Source organism: Mya arenaria, chromosome 9, assembly GCF_026914265.1.
Source record: "Mya arenaria isolate MELC-2E11 chromosome 9, ASM2691426v1".
NCBI lineage: Eukaryota > Metazoa > Mollusca > Bivalvia > Myida > Myidae > Mya > Mya arenaria.
Genome location: NC_069130.1, coordinates 16238198 through 16251282, shown reverse-complemented (window position 1 = coordinate 16251282; position 13085 = coordinate 16238198). Strand labels below are relative to the sequence as shown.

The 13085-nt window shown below is 33.9% G+C and overlaps 1 protein-coding gene across 1 annotated transcript; it reads left to right on the top strand.

Annotated features, from left to right (window-relative positions):
* Positions 1–454: 454 nt before the first annotated feature.
* Positions 455–4024, top strand: LOC128246789 (uncharacterized). Its single transcript, XM_052965228.1, has 5 exons — positions 455–487; positions 749–865; positions 1884–2063; positions 2185–2391; positions 3961–4024. The coding sequence occupies exons 1-4, from the start codon at positions 469–471 to the stop codon at positions 2283–2285; spliced, it is 417 nt and encodes a 138-aa protein (XP_052821188.1). The 5' UTR covers positions 455–468; the 3' UTR covers positions 2286–2391; positions 3961–4024.
* The last annotated feature ends 9061 nt before the right edge of the window (positions 4025–13085 follow it).

Below are 13085 nucleotides of genomic sequence, written 5' to 3'. Positions count from 1 at the left end.
AACTCTTTTAAAGTACGTCCTAGATTCGGGTACAACACTTGATATATTTTTGCAGTCAAAAAACAAGAAATTCTTCTTTGGGGAATTGGACTACAGAGAAAGAACGATTTTTTCCCTCAAAATGGATCCGGCACGGATTTGGAGACATGGGATGTACAGATGTACTGGCTGATATTAACCAAAATTTTACAAAACGTGACGTCGACACAAAAACACGACATTGAAAATGTGAAAGATATTCGAAACAATTTATGCCACCTCCCAAATCCAAAGCTGAATGAAGATGATTTTAAACTTTATCACAGACAGATTACGACATTTATCGACGAAGCAGTAAAGTTTATCGCTGATGAAGCTTTCGATACAAAAGTCAAAAGTGGTCTAAAAGAAGTGGCAACTCCACTTCAGAAAACAGTTTTTGACATAGTAAAAACCGAACATCGCTTTTATCAGGGAGGAACAACAATCATGGAAAAAGTACATGCAAGTACGTCATCTTAACTTGATGTTTTGATACGTTTCGCACCGCGATTTTAACATAAGACATTTTATAGGAGCTTTTTATGAGAACTACTACCATAATGTCTTATAAATTTTGATCGAAATTTTGAACACCTAAATGCATATTGTACAAACTGTTGGCCTGCATTTATAAAGCCTCATATTAGTAGAACTAAGACATCATATTATTTATATAAAACTTAAATGTGTACGAATTTGATTAAACTTACCTTAATCCGATATTCAGCTGTAAACCATGCCGGCGCAAACCAGATTCCAGATTTGACGAACAAGGTTCTGGAAATCAAGGAACTTCTTTTCAGCCGCTTTTCAAGTAAAGAATTAAAGCGGATGTGGGCACCAGGTATTCTTTTATATTTAATCAGTTTTCAATCTGCAAAATATACTGCTCCAAAAATTTTCAGGAATAAACACGTTTAATTTCTTTAGTTTTACTTTACTCTACAAAACAAGTTTCATTCCACCCCAAATTCATATTTTGTTTTGAACATTTTGAAAAATAAGATAATGTTCAAAATAAAAATAAAAATATGTTGATGGCGAAGAAATGAAGTCCTGTTGTTTCTTTTAGTGTTAGTTCTTATTAAAACAATTATACCATGGTACAATGAAATATGCATTTCCTCAGATATACATACATACGATGTCATCCATTAAAACGTTCTACAATTAAACTAATATGAATTATAGCATTTAATTAACGTTAGAAGATATCGTGAGGTCTAAATTAATCAAACATGCCATTTTCAGTACTACATATACATAAAATATACAAGAAAACAGTACGAATCAAATGGCATTTAGGTTAATAAAATGAATATATACATAAAAAATATGTCTGCATACATATAGATAACAGTCATATATTTCAAAGACAACTCTATTGTTTGCCTTCTTTGGTGGACAATTTAATCCACCCGTGAATCTATTAAGATGTCAAATTTAGGATGTCAACACGGTGTTGATATTGAAAAGATGACACCAAACAACAGTTGCATTTTAAAAGAAATTTCTCTTCAAGTGGGAAAACAAATTTCTTTTGAAAAAAATATATTACTCATTTTACAAGAAGCCGATATTTTATTGGATATATTTAACACCAATATCTAACCGATTTTAAATTAAAATATATTGTTACATTTTCCAAAAAATGGGTAAATCCATTTCATGAAACATTATCTTTGCGATTTTTTAAAGTCAGTTTTAAAACCTAACGCGTAGCATCCGTATATTATGTATATTGTTTTTACACACTTAGTCCAATTTGGATATATATTATGAGATGCATCCATGTTGTATCGGATGCGTAGTTGCAGTTCATTCCTCAACATGTGATTACTAATGTATTCATTGTGTTTCAGACGAGTCCTCTGTTACGATGAAAATGCAGAACTTATCTGTAAACGAAGAAGAAGATCTGTCAATCTCTCTGGTTTATCTTTTAACGAAAGAGATTAATCTTTTAGAAAGAGGGGATGATCCCTTGCAAAAATTTTTGTCTAGAGCTGTGCAAAGAGCCTTAACAAAGTTCAAGCAATATGGTAGGTATAATAGCTTAAATAAATACAGTTTGCAAAAAATCGAAGTCTATTTTAAAAAATGCATTATATTTCTGTCGATCACGTTGGTTTCGAACGTTCAATATACTAGTTTATGTTTTAGGCACTTTGACAAAGGTTCTCCGTGGAAGCGTCGTGTTCTTTATACAGTTATCGTTCGTCAATTGCTACGATGATATGCTTTCCGGCAGACTGACAACATAATTTAAACCATTGGAAATGGAGTTGAAGAAACGTCTTCAAAGACCAAGTCTAGAACTGGATGTGATCATTAATACCAATGAAGTCCAGCACTTTCTTCAACATTCTTGTAAGTCACAATTTTATAACTGTTTCAGTATTATATTACAATATACCAATGATGTGTATCTTACTGCATTACTCATTTAATGTATTACGTTACTCAATATATGCATATGCTTGATAAGCAAACAAAATTAAACAATAAAACAACGGACAAGCCCAGTAATAAAACATATTCCAAAACAAGGTGTTAGAGGCATAAAACTAGCGCCGAAAATACACAGAACGAGGGGGACACAATCTTTAAACAACACTAAGAGTTCACGCATGCATCAAAATGTGTTAAAATGTATGTTACTGCCAAGGCTACCGCCTTAAATGTTTAACATGATCAATAAATTCAGCCATGGACTCAATGGATTACCTGAGTACAACGAAGGTTGATCCTTTGAAATAACAGTTTTTTGCGTCACTACATTAAAGAAAGGAGAAAAGGGTCGTCACAACGCTGATCTCAATCGTAAAGTGTCAATAGTGTCATGTCCTAAACGTTGGTCAACGAAAGTCGGAGATAGTTGAGATTAAAACGCTTTTATTTTCTTTTATCTTTTTTATCCAAGTCCGAAAATATTCTTCAAATAAAATCATTAGAAATAAAAATGCCTTAAAAGTGGACATTTGAATAAAGAATATTTAACAGAAACGTTTGTTCAATAATTTTCATATATTTTGTTACTATAATGCTAACAGTAAGGAAAGATGTAAGCAAAACTGAACCCTTTTGTTTTGAACATTTTTTTTTTATTATATTCCTTTCTATGAACTGAGATTCGTACGTTTCATTATTAATTTAGGGATATGGATTCTTTATATGTTTTGGCACGTTTTAATTGTTTCAAAATGAAGCAAAAACCCACAGGTGTCATTATATGTTCATTGTTTAAAAAGTTTTCTTAAAAATTAGTATATGCAAGTGTATTTGAACGTGTAATTTTCTATCCGTCACTAAATACAACTCTTTTATTGAATACTTATGTGAAAAATTATAGAAACAAGCTCAGTAGCAAAAATTTAAATATAAATTCCGATTAATGGCAGCGAGTAAACGCCAAAGACATAGAACACAAAAACAAAAAATCACAAACAAAAAACATGGAACAACAGCAGAAAACTCCACAAACAGCACAGTGCATATATACTATATATAAAAACTAGGTAGTTTATCAAGGAATGTTAGGTACCGTCTTGGAACGGTCTGTAAAATGTTAATTTACTAGGAGTTTAACCCAGTTTACGTGCACAAACCACACTCACTAAACGAATTCTACTCAAATGGGTTTTCTATCTAAAATTGTTATATACGAGTAGAAGTCGACTGCTATTCATGAGTAAAACAACGATATTGTCTGCTTGAACCAAAAATTATCTTCTTTGTAAATGTTTTGTTTGGTAAACAATTAAGTAATTGCAATACCTTTGAGAGAGAGCCAAAGGATTCCCAAAAGCTATATTTGCTTTACCCAAAAATGGTATTATACTCAACCACATTCATGCATTCAGATCCACACTTTCTGATTACTCATGATAGTTGGGTATTTTTAAAGCATATACGTGCATTCTGTAATTCCTTTTACAGTGCAACTGTTAAAACAGTTGGATGCTGGTTTAGACGTGGACCAAGAGCCAACCTCCGACAAAGGTAAAAATCGTATACACAATTTTACATTACAGTAAAAATAATTAAAGAAACACATTTTGAAATATTTGAGATGATTACATTGTAGAATGACAATAACATTATATATATATATATATATATATATATATATATATATATATATATATATATATATATATATATATATATATATATATATATATATATATATATATAAACACTGTTGTTTTTAAAGCTATAATTAAAACAACAGCTGTGATGTATGATTGCTGTTTTAGTTTATCTTTAGATACAGATGAAAAATTAAACAATTCTTACAGACATTATAACTACATCTGTCGAATACAACTTTAATCAAATACATATCATCAATACAATAAGATATCTACAGATGTAATAATAGAATGTTTTAACTGTTGCTAAAAGTACAACCTTTAACCACTTGATGCGCCATAAATTATTGACTTGCTTAAAAACCACAAGGTTATATAAGTACGCATAATATATCCATTGCAATCCACTTTATTTGTCAAAACCCGCTTCACCTAAAGGTATATTTTCTTGATTTATTGTCAAAGAGGTTTTGATTTTATTTAATATGTTAGACCTAGTACACAGGAACATGTAATTGCATTAATGTACATTCAGAATGAGTCTTCTTTTATAGGACGCGCTGAGAGCTCGCGTACCCGTATATACTTTTAGAAGTTAATCGTAGACATATGACGACCTTTTGCACGTCATGTTTACAGCATTCTAATGCCTGAACTGTGTTTGAAAAAAGAGCCTAAAGCCATACCATTGAACTGCAACAGGGACACTTTACCAAGGTGATTTAAGAAAATACCTTTATCACCCACGACGATCAATTTATCTTCGATTTCTATTTAATACTTTCTCCGATTTACAACGATGAGTATTATCATACGTAACTTATTAAAATGTGCTTTTTGACCGAAAAGACAAAAAATTAATTTGGATAATCCCTCGTATATATTAAATTATGTAATAATCATATGTGTTAACACACATTCACCCCATAACGAGTATATATAGTAACTTAACTAGAAGAAACGAAAATTCTGACTAATTGTGTTGCAAACAAGGCAGATATAACGTCAAAATAAAAGCCACTGTCAGTTGAATGATAGTCATATTTAAAAATTAGCACTAGTGATGACACATGCCATCCTAATGTATTCGTTGTTGAAGGTTTCAGACTATAACATGAAGTACGACCTGGTAAAGAATGTTCTATGCTACACTGAATTAGTTTAATTAGTATTCGAAAAATATTGGATATAAGTTAGAACAAATACCACACTTCACACGGTATGGTATAATTTGACTTATTATAAACTATTTTTTACGGCATTGCCATTCTCAATCGTTTCTCAAAAATAATTTAATATTAAACTATCGATATAATTCAGGCTATGGGACTGGTAATGAAAACCACCATTCTCTCTCTCTTTTATCTCACACGCACACACACACACAAACACACACGCACGTACGCACGCACGCACACACACACATGCACGCACGCGCGTGCACACACACACACACACACACACACTCGGAACTTTCTACACCTTGTGTTGAAAGTACGTCTACTGAACATTTTGCCATTTTCTACCTCTTGACCATACGGGTTTCTACGAGATATAGTGTATAACTATAATCTTACCCATTGATTTAAAATAAGAAAGTAGCTTACTGTTATTAACATATTATTTAGATATACTTGTGAAAACAAAATTGATCACGAGACGCTTCTTTCTCGCTTAGAACATCACTTTGGTATCACAGGGACACCACTTACATAGATGAGGTCCTACCTCAGTGATCGCTTTCAGACAGTAGCCATTAACGGTGAACTCTCGGACTCAGTGCTGATGAAGTACAGCGTACCCCAAGGGTCTTTTCTTGGCCCCAAAGACTATACAATGTACACAAAGCCTGTTGGAGCTATTTGTAGAAAACATGAATTGGACAACCATTTCTATGCGGACGATTCGCAATTATACTTCAAACCATTAAACACGATTTAAAATGACGAATCTGTCAATCGCATTGAACACTGTCTGAATGACATAGTGAAATGGATGAACAACAACATGCTAAAGCTAAATGCGGACAAAACAGAATTAATCATATTCTCATCTGAGCACAACGCAAAAACAGTTTCAAATGTTTCCCTCACAGTCGATGGCTCTATAATCAAACAATCACCAAGTGTTAGGAATCTGGGCGCTTATCTTGACTCAAACATGAAGCTGGATCAACACGTCAATAGTGTTTGTAGGAATTCTTAGGCACAATTGCGACACATTGGCCATATAAGACCTTATCTAACACTGAACGCAACCAAATATCTGGTAAACTCTCTTGTTACATCTCGCATAGACTACTGCAATGCTCTCATGTACGGTGTTCCAAAGCAGATATTAAACAAACTACAAACTGTTCAAAATACTGCAGCTAGAATTGTTACGAGGACAGCCAGGTACAACCATATAACCCCCGTGTTACGGGAACTCCATGTGCTCCCTGTGCAATGCAGAGTAGAGTACACAATTCTAGCAAACACATTTAAAGCGCTCTATCGAACAGTTAGTACGGTATCATTGCCCAGTTTATTGCGTTCTTCGATTCGATAAAACTGTCGGTTCATCATTCAAACGTAAGGTTTGGAAATTCGATCAAGGTGATTATGTAAAACTAAGGAACCTTATCTCTAACTTTGACTGGAAGTCTTGTGTGCACACATATATCAACATATATACCGATAATTTCACTAATCACTTCATGGCTATGTGTGAGACCTGCATACCTACAAAGACTGTTGTAATTCGCAATAAAGACCCCCCTTGGTTGCACAATGAAATCTGAAAATCTCTTCGACAAAGACGGCGCGCTTATAGAAACTAATAGAAAGGCAAAACGTGTAAATTCCAAACACCAATGGTGTATATACAATCAAATATGAAATCATGTTACCAACCTTGTTCGATCTGCCAAGCTATCACATTATGAACAACTAGCTACACGACTCAAGGAAAAAAAACATCCGACTTTTGGAAAACCATAATGAACTTTGCTATACCAACAATTTCATCTAAAGAAATCCCACTACTTAGCAATAACGGCATCATCTACGAATCAGATACAGACAAAGCGAACCTACTTAACACATTCTTTCAATCTCAGACTCAATTAAATATACCAAACAGGCCACTTCCTTCCTCCATTGATACTGTTAATCCAAAACTACAAGACTTTGTTATTTCACTTCAAGACGTAATTGATTCAATAATGGTTCTTAAAACCGGCAAAGCAACTGGACCAGACTTTATAAATAGCTTTGTGCTGAGGGAAGTAGCAACTGAAATTTCTTACCCACTTCGTGACCTTTTTAATACCTCACTTCGACTTAGTAAAGTACCATGTAAGTGGAAGCTAGCTCATGTCTGTGCTATTAATAAGAAGTCTGACCCCCAAGGTGTTGGAAATTATCGTCCTATTTCCCTATTAAGTGTTGTCAGTAAGGTTCTTGAAAGAATTTTGCATAAGTATATGTTCAATTTCTTGCGTCAAAATGACTATCTAACACCATTTCAATCTGGTTTTGTTCCTAAAGACTCCACTGTCAACCAGCTTGTATCGATCTATCATTATTTTTGCCTCGCTCTAGATGAAGGTAAAGAAGTAAGAGCAGTATTTTGTGATATTTCGAAAGCTTTTGATCGAGTATGGCATGACGGTCTAATCCATAAACTTCGTGAAAGTGGCATAACCGGTTCCAAATTGTTATGGCTTTGTGATTATCTCAGCGAACGTAAACAACGTGTTGTTCTTTCTGGTTCTATGTCTGATACGGCTACAATATCAGCTGGAGTCCCTAAAGGCTCCATTCTTGGGCCTCTGCTTTTTCTTATCTACATTAATGACGTTGTATGCGATATACAATCACATATACGGCTATTCGCAGATGATACAACCTTGTACTTAATAGTCGAAGACCGCGTGCTTGCCACGCAGCAACTTACTGATGAGCCAGAAAAAAATCATGCGTGGGCTGACAGATGGCTTGTAACATTTAATCCTGCGAAAATCAAATCGCTACTTTTCACTAGGAAGTCTAATACGCAAGTGCACCCCTCAATATTCATGAATAATACCCAACTATACGAAGTTACAACTCATAAACACTTGGGCGTCACTCTTTCTAGCACAAGCTCCTGGCACGATCATATTCGATCCATCAAACAGAAGGCTTGGCAGCGAATTCACTTCATGCGATCATTTAAATACGTTCTTGATCGTTAATCGCTTGAGGTTCTGTATTTCACATTTATTAGGCCTTTGTTGGAATATGCCGATGATTTCTGGAATAATCTGACTCAAGCTGATGAGGATGACTTAGAAAAAGTACAACATGAGGCGGCCACAATTATATCGGGTGCAACTCGACAAGTATCTCTAACCAATCTTTATGTTGAAACTGGAATCGAACCACTCAAAGAAATGCGAAGTAAACATAAACTTATCCTATTTTACAAGATGTTTCACTCCCTTGCACCAGCATATCTAACTTCACTGATTCCAACAAGAGTTGGCGATACTACTTCGTATAACCTTCGAAATGCAGATAACCTTCGGAACATTTCATGCAAATTACAGTCGTTGGCGAGTTCATTTCTGCCATCAACTATATCCGCATGGAACGCACTCCCGGAAGAAATTCGTTCATCGCCATCCGTACCTTCTTTCAAATACAAACTTAATAAGAACACCAAAACAATTTCCTGACTTCTACTACGAAGGTGACCGCAAATCCTGTGTCAATCACGCGAGGTTACGTATGCACTGTAGCAATCTTAATGCACATCTATTCTCAAAAAATATTGTAAACATTCCTAATTGTCAATGCGGTGAAATTGAGGATACCTTTCACTTTTTCTTCACCTGTCCATTATATAGCGTCCAAAAAAATCATCTGATTGTTCAGTTATCCACCGTTGGGCAATTGTCTCTTCAGCTGTTACTCTTCGGATCGAAGGAAGCCTCATATCAAACAAACAAACTTATCTTTGGTAGCGTCCAGAACTATATACGCCAATCTTAACGTTTTTGAGTACACATTCTGCCAAACCTTATCCCAATCCCGACCTGACCAGTGCCTGTACCACCTCTCTCGTTCAGCTTCCTTTTATTCTATCGTTATATCTTCCTCCTTCTAACTAAATGATTTCAGACTAAAACAACTTGTTTTACATACCATAGTTTACACAATACGACTATAAGACTATATTTATTCGAGTCACCGCAACTTGCGCACTAGCCTAAGCAGCGTAAATGACCTACAGAAGCGAGACATAGTATAAGCCTTAAGGCTTTCTTCTCAATTCTGTTAACATTTATGCTCAAATTTGTAAAAAAAACTAATTGTAAATAGTATATCGAAATAAATATTGTTTAAACCAAGCGCTCCATGGCCAATCGCCTGCGTACATTGTGGACATGTTAGAAATATACAGAGCATCCAGAACTATGAGGTAAAAAAATAAGTCATTGACGTTAGTTGTAGTAAATGTCGGATGGCGCGTAATGGTGACAGAAGTTTCCAGTCAGCATCAGCTAAGTTATGGAATGCCCTCCCATCTGACATCAGAAACTGTAACACCTTGAACAATTTTAAGAAGGCTCTGAAAACACACTATTTTATACAGTATTATCGACGATAAGTATTTTATTATCTTATTTCCGAGTGCATAGATCTATCCAGGATTTAACTGCTTGTTGTTACTTTATCTTTAAATTTTATTGGTTTTCACTAACTCTGAAATTATTATTTTATTATTTTATAGTTATATTGTACATATGTACTATGCATAAACACTTTGTTTTAATTGACTAGCGTTAACATTGTTATAAGCATTTTAGTTTGTCTATTGTTTTATACTACATTGTTAAGCCCTTTTGAACATATTTTATGTATGAAAAGAGTGCTATAGAAATATGGTATATAATAATAATAATAATTATTATTATTATTTAATATTTCGTTATCTTAGATATTTTTAATTGAAAATCACTAAGAACATATTTTTCTTTTACATTTGTCTTGAATATATAGTGATTTTGACATACTGTTTTAATATTGAAACACGCATGTTTTCAGTAAGTGAGATATAAGCAAAGTATTCAAAACTACTAAAGCTCTGTGAAAGGCATCTTTGTAATGCAAATATCCATGTTTTATGCCTGGAAGTAAAATGTACCGATGCTGTTCCAATCTATATGATTATCTTGCCCATTCTCGGCACCCCAACGTTTCATAACCTATATATCATATAGGCTATGATACGCTGTGGTGCTTAGGATGCCATGACACTGATTTTCACAATCTATTCTGAGTTAGTTATTGCCTATTACAGGGGATCGTTGTATTAAGCAGTGATTTCAATGGCAAAGAGCAAACATCAGGCGCTTCCGTACACAAAAACAAGATGAATGTGAAAATAACTTGTTGATTAATTAAACAGGACCGCGGAAAAAAAATGATGACTTTATGACATTTTACTGGGCTATATGATAATGACAAAGGGTTCCTACCAGTCATTTACTTGTCTTGTTTGTCTATTTCTAATTTCCAGCAGATGAAGAATAATAAAACAACACTTTTGATAAAGTTATACTTACTTGTAAGCCAACATCTAAAATAGGAATGTCTACATAATGTTATTATTGGATAATATTCTAAATTGGTACTAGTATTTTACTTTTGCTTTAGTCTTTAGGCAAACACAATGGGAGCGTATTATCAACGATCGTACGAAAAATCGTATAGTAAGTGTTTACGACAGGTTTACGATTTTAGCTACGAGCGTCTGATCAAGCCTGTCGCAAGTACATCAGTTGTTCGTAACCTTACGATGATAGGCAGTTAAAGCGAGCTCTTCAAACGGAGGTATTTTATCTGATGTTTGTTGTCTGCTGTCTTATGTCACTTTGACGTAAACAAATTGTAACTGTCAGATGATGTCTTTAACGGGAAACGAAAAGAAACGAGGGCCGAAATGGACGCTAGAAGAAAGAGAGATGTTTATAGAGCAATGCCGGACCAACTCACTCAAAATGAACTGGGGAGAAGTAGCTGACAGGTTGTATATATATATATATATTACACAAGGTAAGGTAACTCGATATCATTTTTGGTAACATTTGTGTCCCATGATGAAACTTTGCAATATACATAATCGTTATCTTAGTGGACAGAATCTTCAGTCGACTATGATGAATATCTTTATTCCATCCTTCGCAATACAAATTATCTCTTTAGATTAAGGTATTTCACCCGAAGTGCGACGATTTTAAATAACGTTTGTTTTGTTTTATTTATTAATTATCGGATAGCATGTCAATTTTTACATGACGTGTGCACGTTTCCAAGCCTTTGTCCGTGAATAGAAGATGTCACTTGTATAATAATCGGATTTAGAACGTAAACGCTATTGCATTATTCATATTCAATTATTCTCAAATAACTTTCCATTTAAACGTTGGCAATGTTTAACTTTTTTAGGAATTACTATTTTAAAGTTACGGTCTTCAACAGATGTTCGGAAAATATGTATTTTCCCTTCGCGAGTCATCAACATTCATAATCGTCTCCTAACCAATAATTAGCAACGTATAAGTTGCTTTAATTTGTTTCAATTTCCGTGCAATTATACACATGTTTGTTTTACTTTTATTGGAACAGAAATAGATGAGATGAGTCGCGTCTTATCTATGGAACAGATGTGCGAAACAGCTGTCATTGAAAAGAGTCGCGAACCAGACTATCGATTTTCAAAACAAAGCAAAAACATGCCAATGTAACCACAAGCTTGAGTTTGACCTGAATATTTGTAAGCGTTTGAACTATATACACAATTATGAATTTAATGTATGGGTTCAATTGGACAAGTTTTCCAGAAGTCGGCTTCCATTTTAATACTTACTTCGGCTAAGTCTTGATTGATGCATTTAAAAACAAAACTCACTCAATATTGCTAAACTTGTTCGATGGATTTTTTTGTTTATTAAACCAATAACACTGAAATAACCATCAATATAATCGAGAAAAGTTTACTGTTAGTTTAAGTCAAACGACCTTGACAGTTTTAAAGTGATTCACAATATATAAAGATATTAATGCTTTCATACTAAACACTAAAATGAGAAATCATAAAATATCTCATACTGTTTATAAGTATTGAATACGTTTCACATTACCTGTCTGCAAATATTACTCACATTAGTGATTAATCGTAATCTTTTCTGACAGGGTTTATACCACAAGCAGTCTAGTCTAACCAAGAGAAGAACAGATAAAAAGGAGCAACGATACAGACGCGCTAAGGTTAATACATTGTTAGTTTCTAAATTGATTTAAGACAAATATTTTTGACGACAAACAAATTTATATAATTTAAGCATAACATCAAATGTCATCATATGGAACATGTTCGTAGAAGTATCAGTAGATATTGTAGTAATAGTAATAGTAGTGGTAGTAGTAGAAGCAGTAGTAATAGAGGTGGTAGTAATAGAAGTAGTAGTAGTAGTAGTATTAGTAGTAGTAGTAGTAGTAGTAGTAGTAGTAGTAGTAGTAGTAGTAGTAGTAGTAGTAGTAGTAGTAGTAGTAGTAGTAGTAGTAGTAGTAGTAGTAGTAGTAGTAGTAGTAGTAGTAGTAGTAGTAGTAGTAGTTGTAGTAGTAGTAGTAGTAGTAGTAGTAGTAGAAAAAGTAGCAGTAGTAGTAGCAGTAATAGTAGTAGTAGTAGTAGTAGTAGTAGTAGTAGTAGTAGTAGTAGTAGTAGTAGTAGTAGTAGTAGTAGTAGTAGTAGTAGTAGTAGTAGTAGTAGTAGTAGTAGTTGTTGTTGTAGAAGTAGTAGTTGTAGATGTTGTTGTAGATGTTGTTGTAGTAGTAGTAGTAGAAGTAGTAGTAGTAGTAGTAGTAGTAGTAGTAGTAGTAGTAGTAGTAGTAGTAGTAGTAGTAGTAGTAATAGTAGTAGTAGTAGTAGTAGGAGCAG

Coding starts and splice junctions, on each gene's coding strand:
- LOC128246789 (XM_052965228.1), top strand. Junction 866..1,883: donor AAAGCGGATGTGGGCACCAG/GTATTCTTTTAT, acceptor ATTGTGTTTCAG/ACGAGTCCTCTGTTACGATG. Junction 2,064..2,184: donor AACAAAGTTCAAGCAATATG/GTAGGTATAATA, acceptor TTTATGTTTTAG/GCACTTTGACAAAGGTTCTC.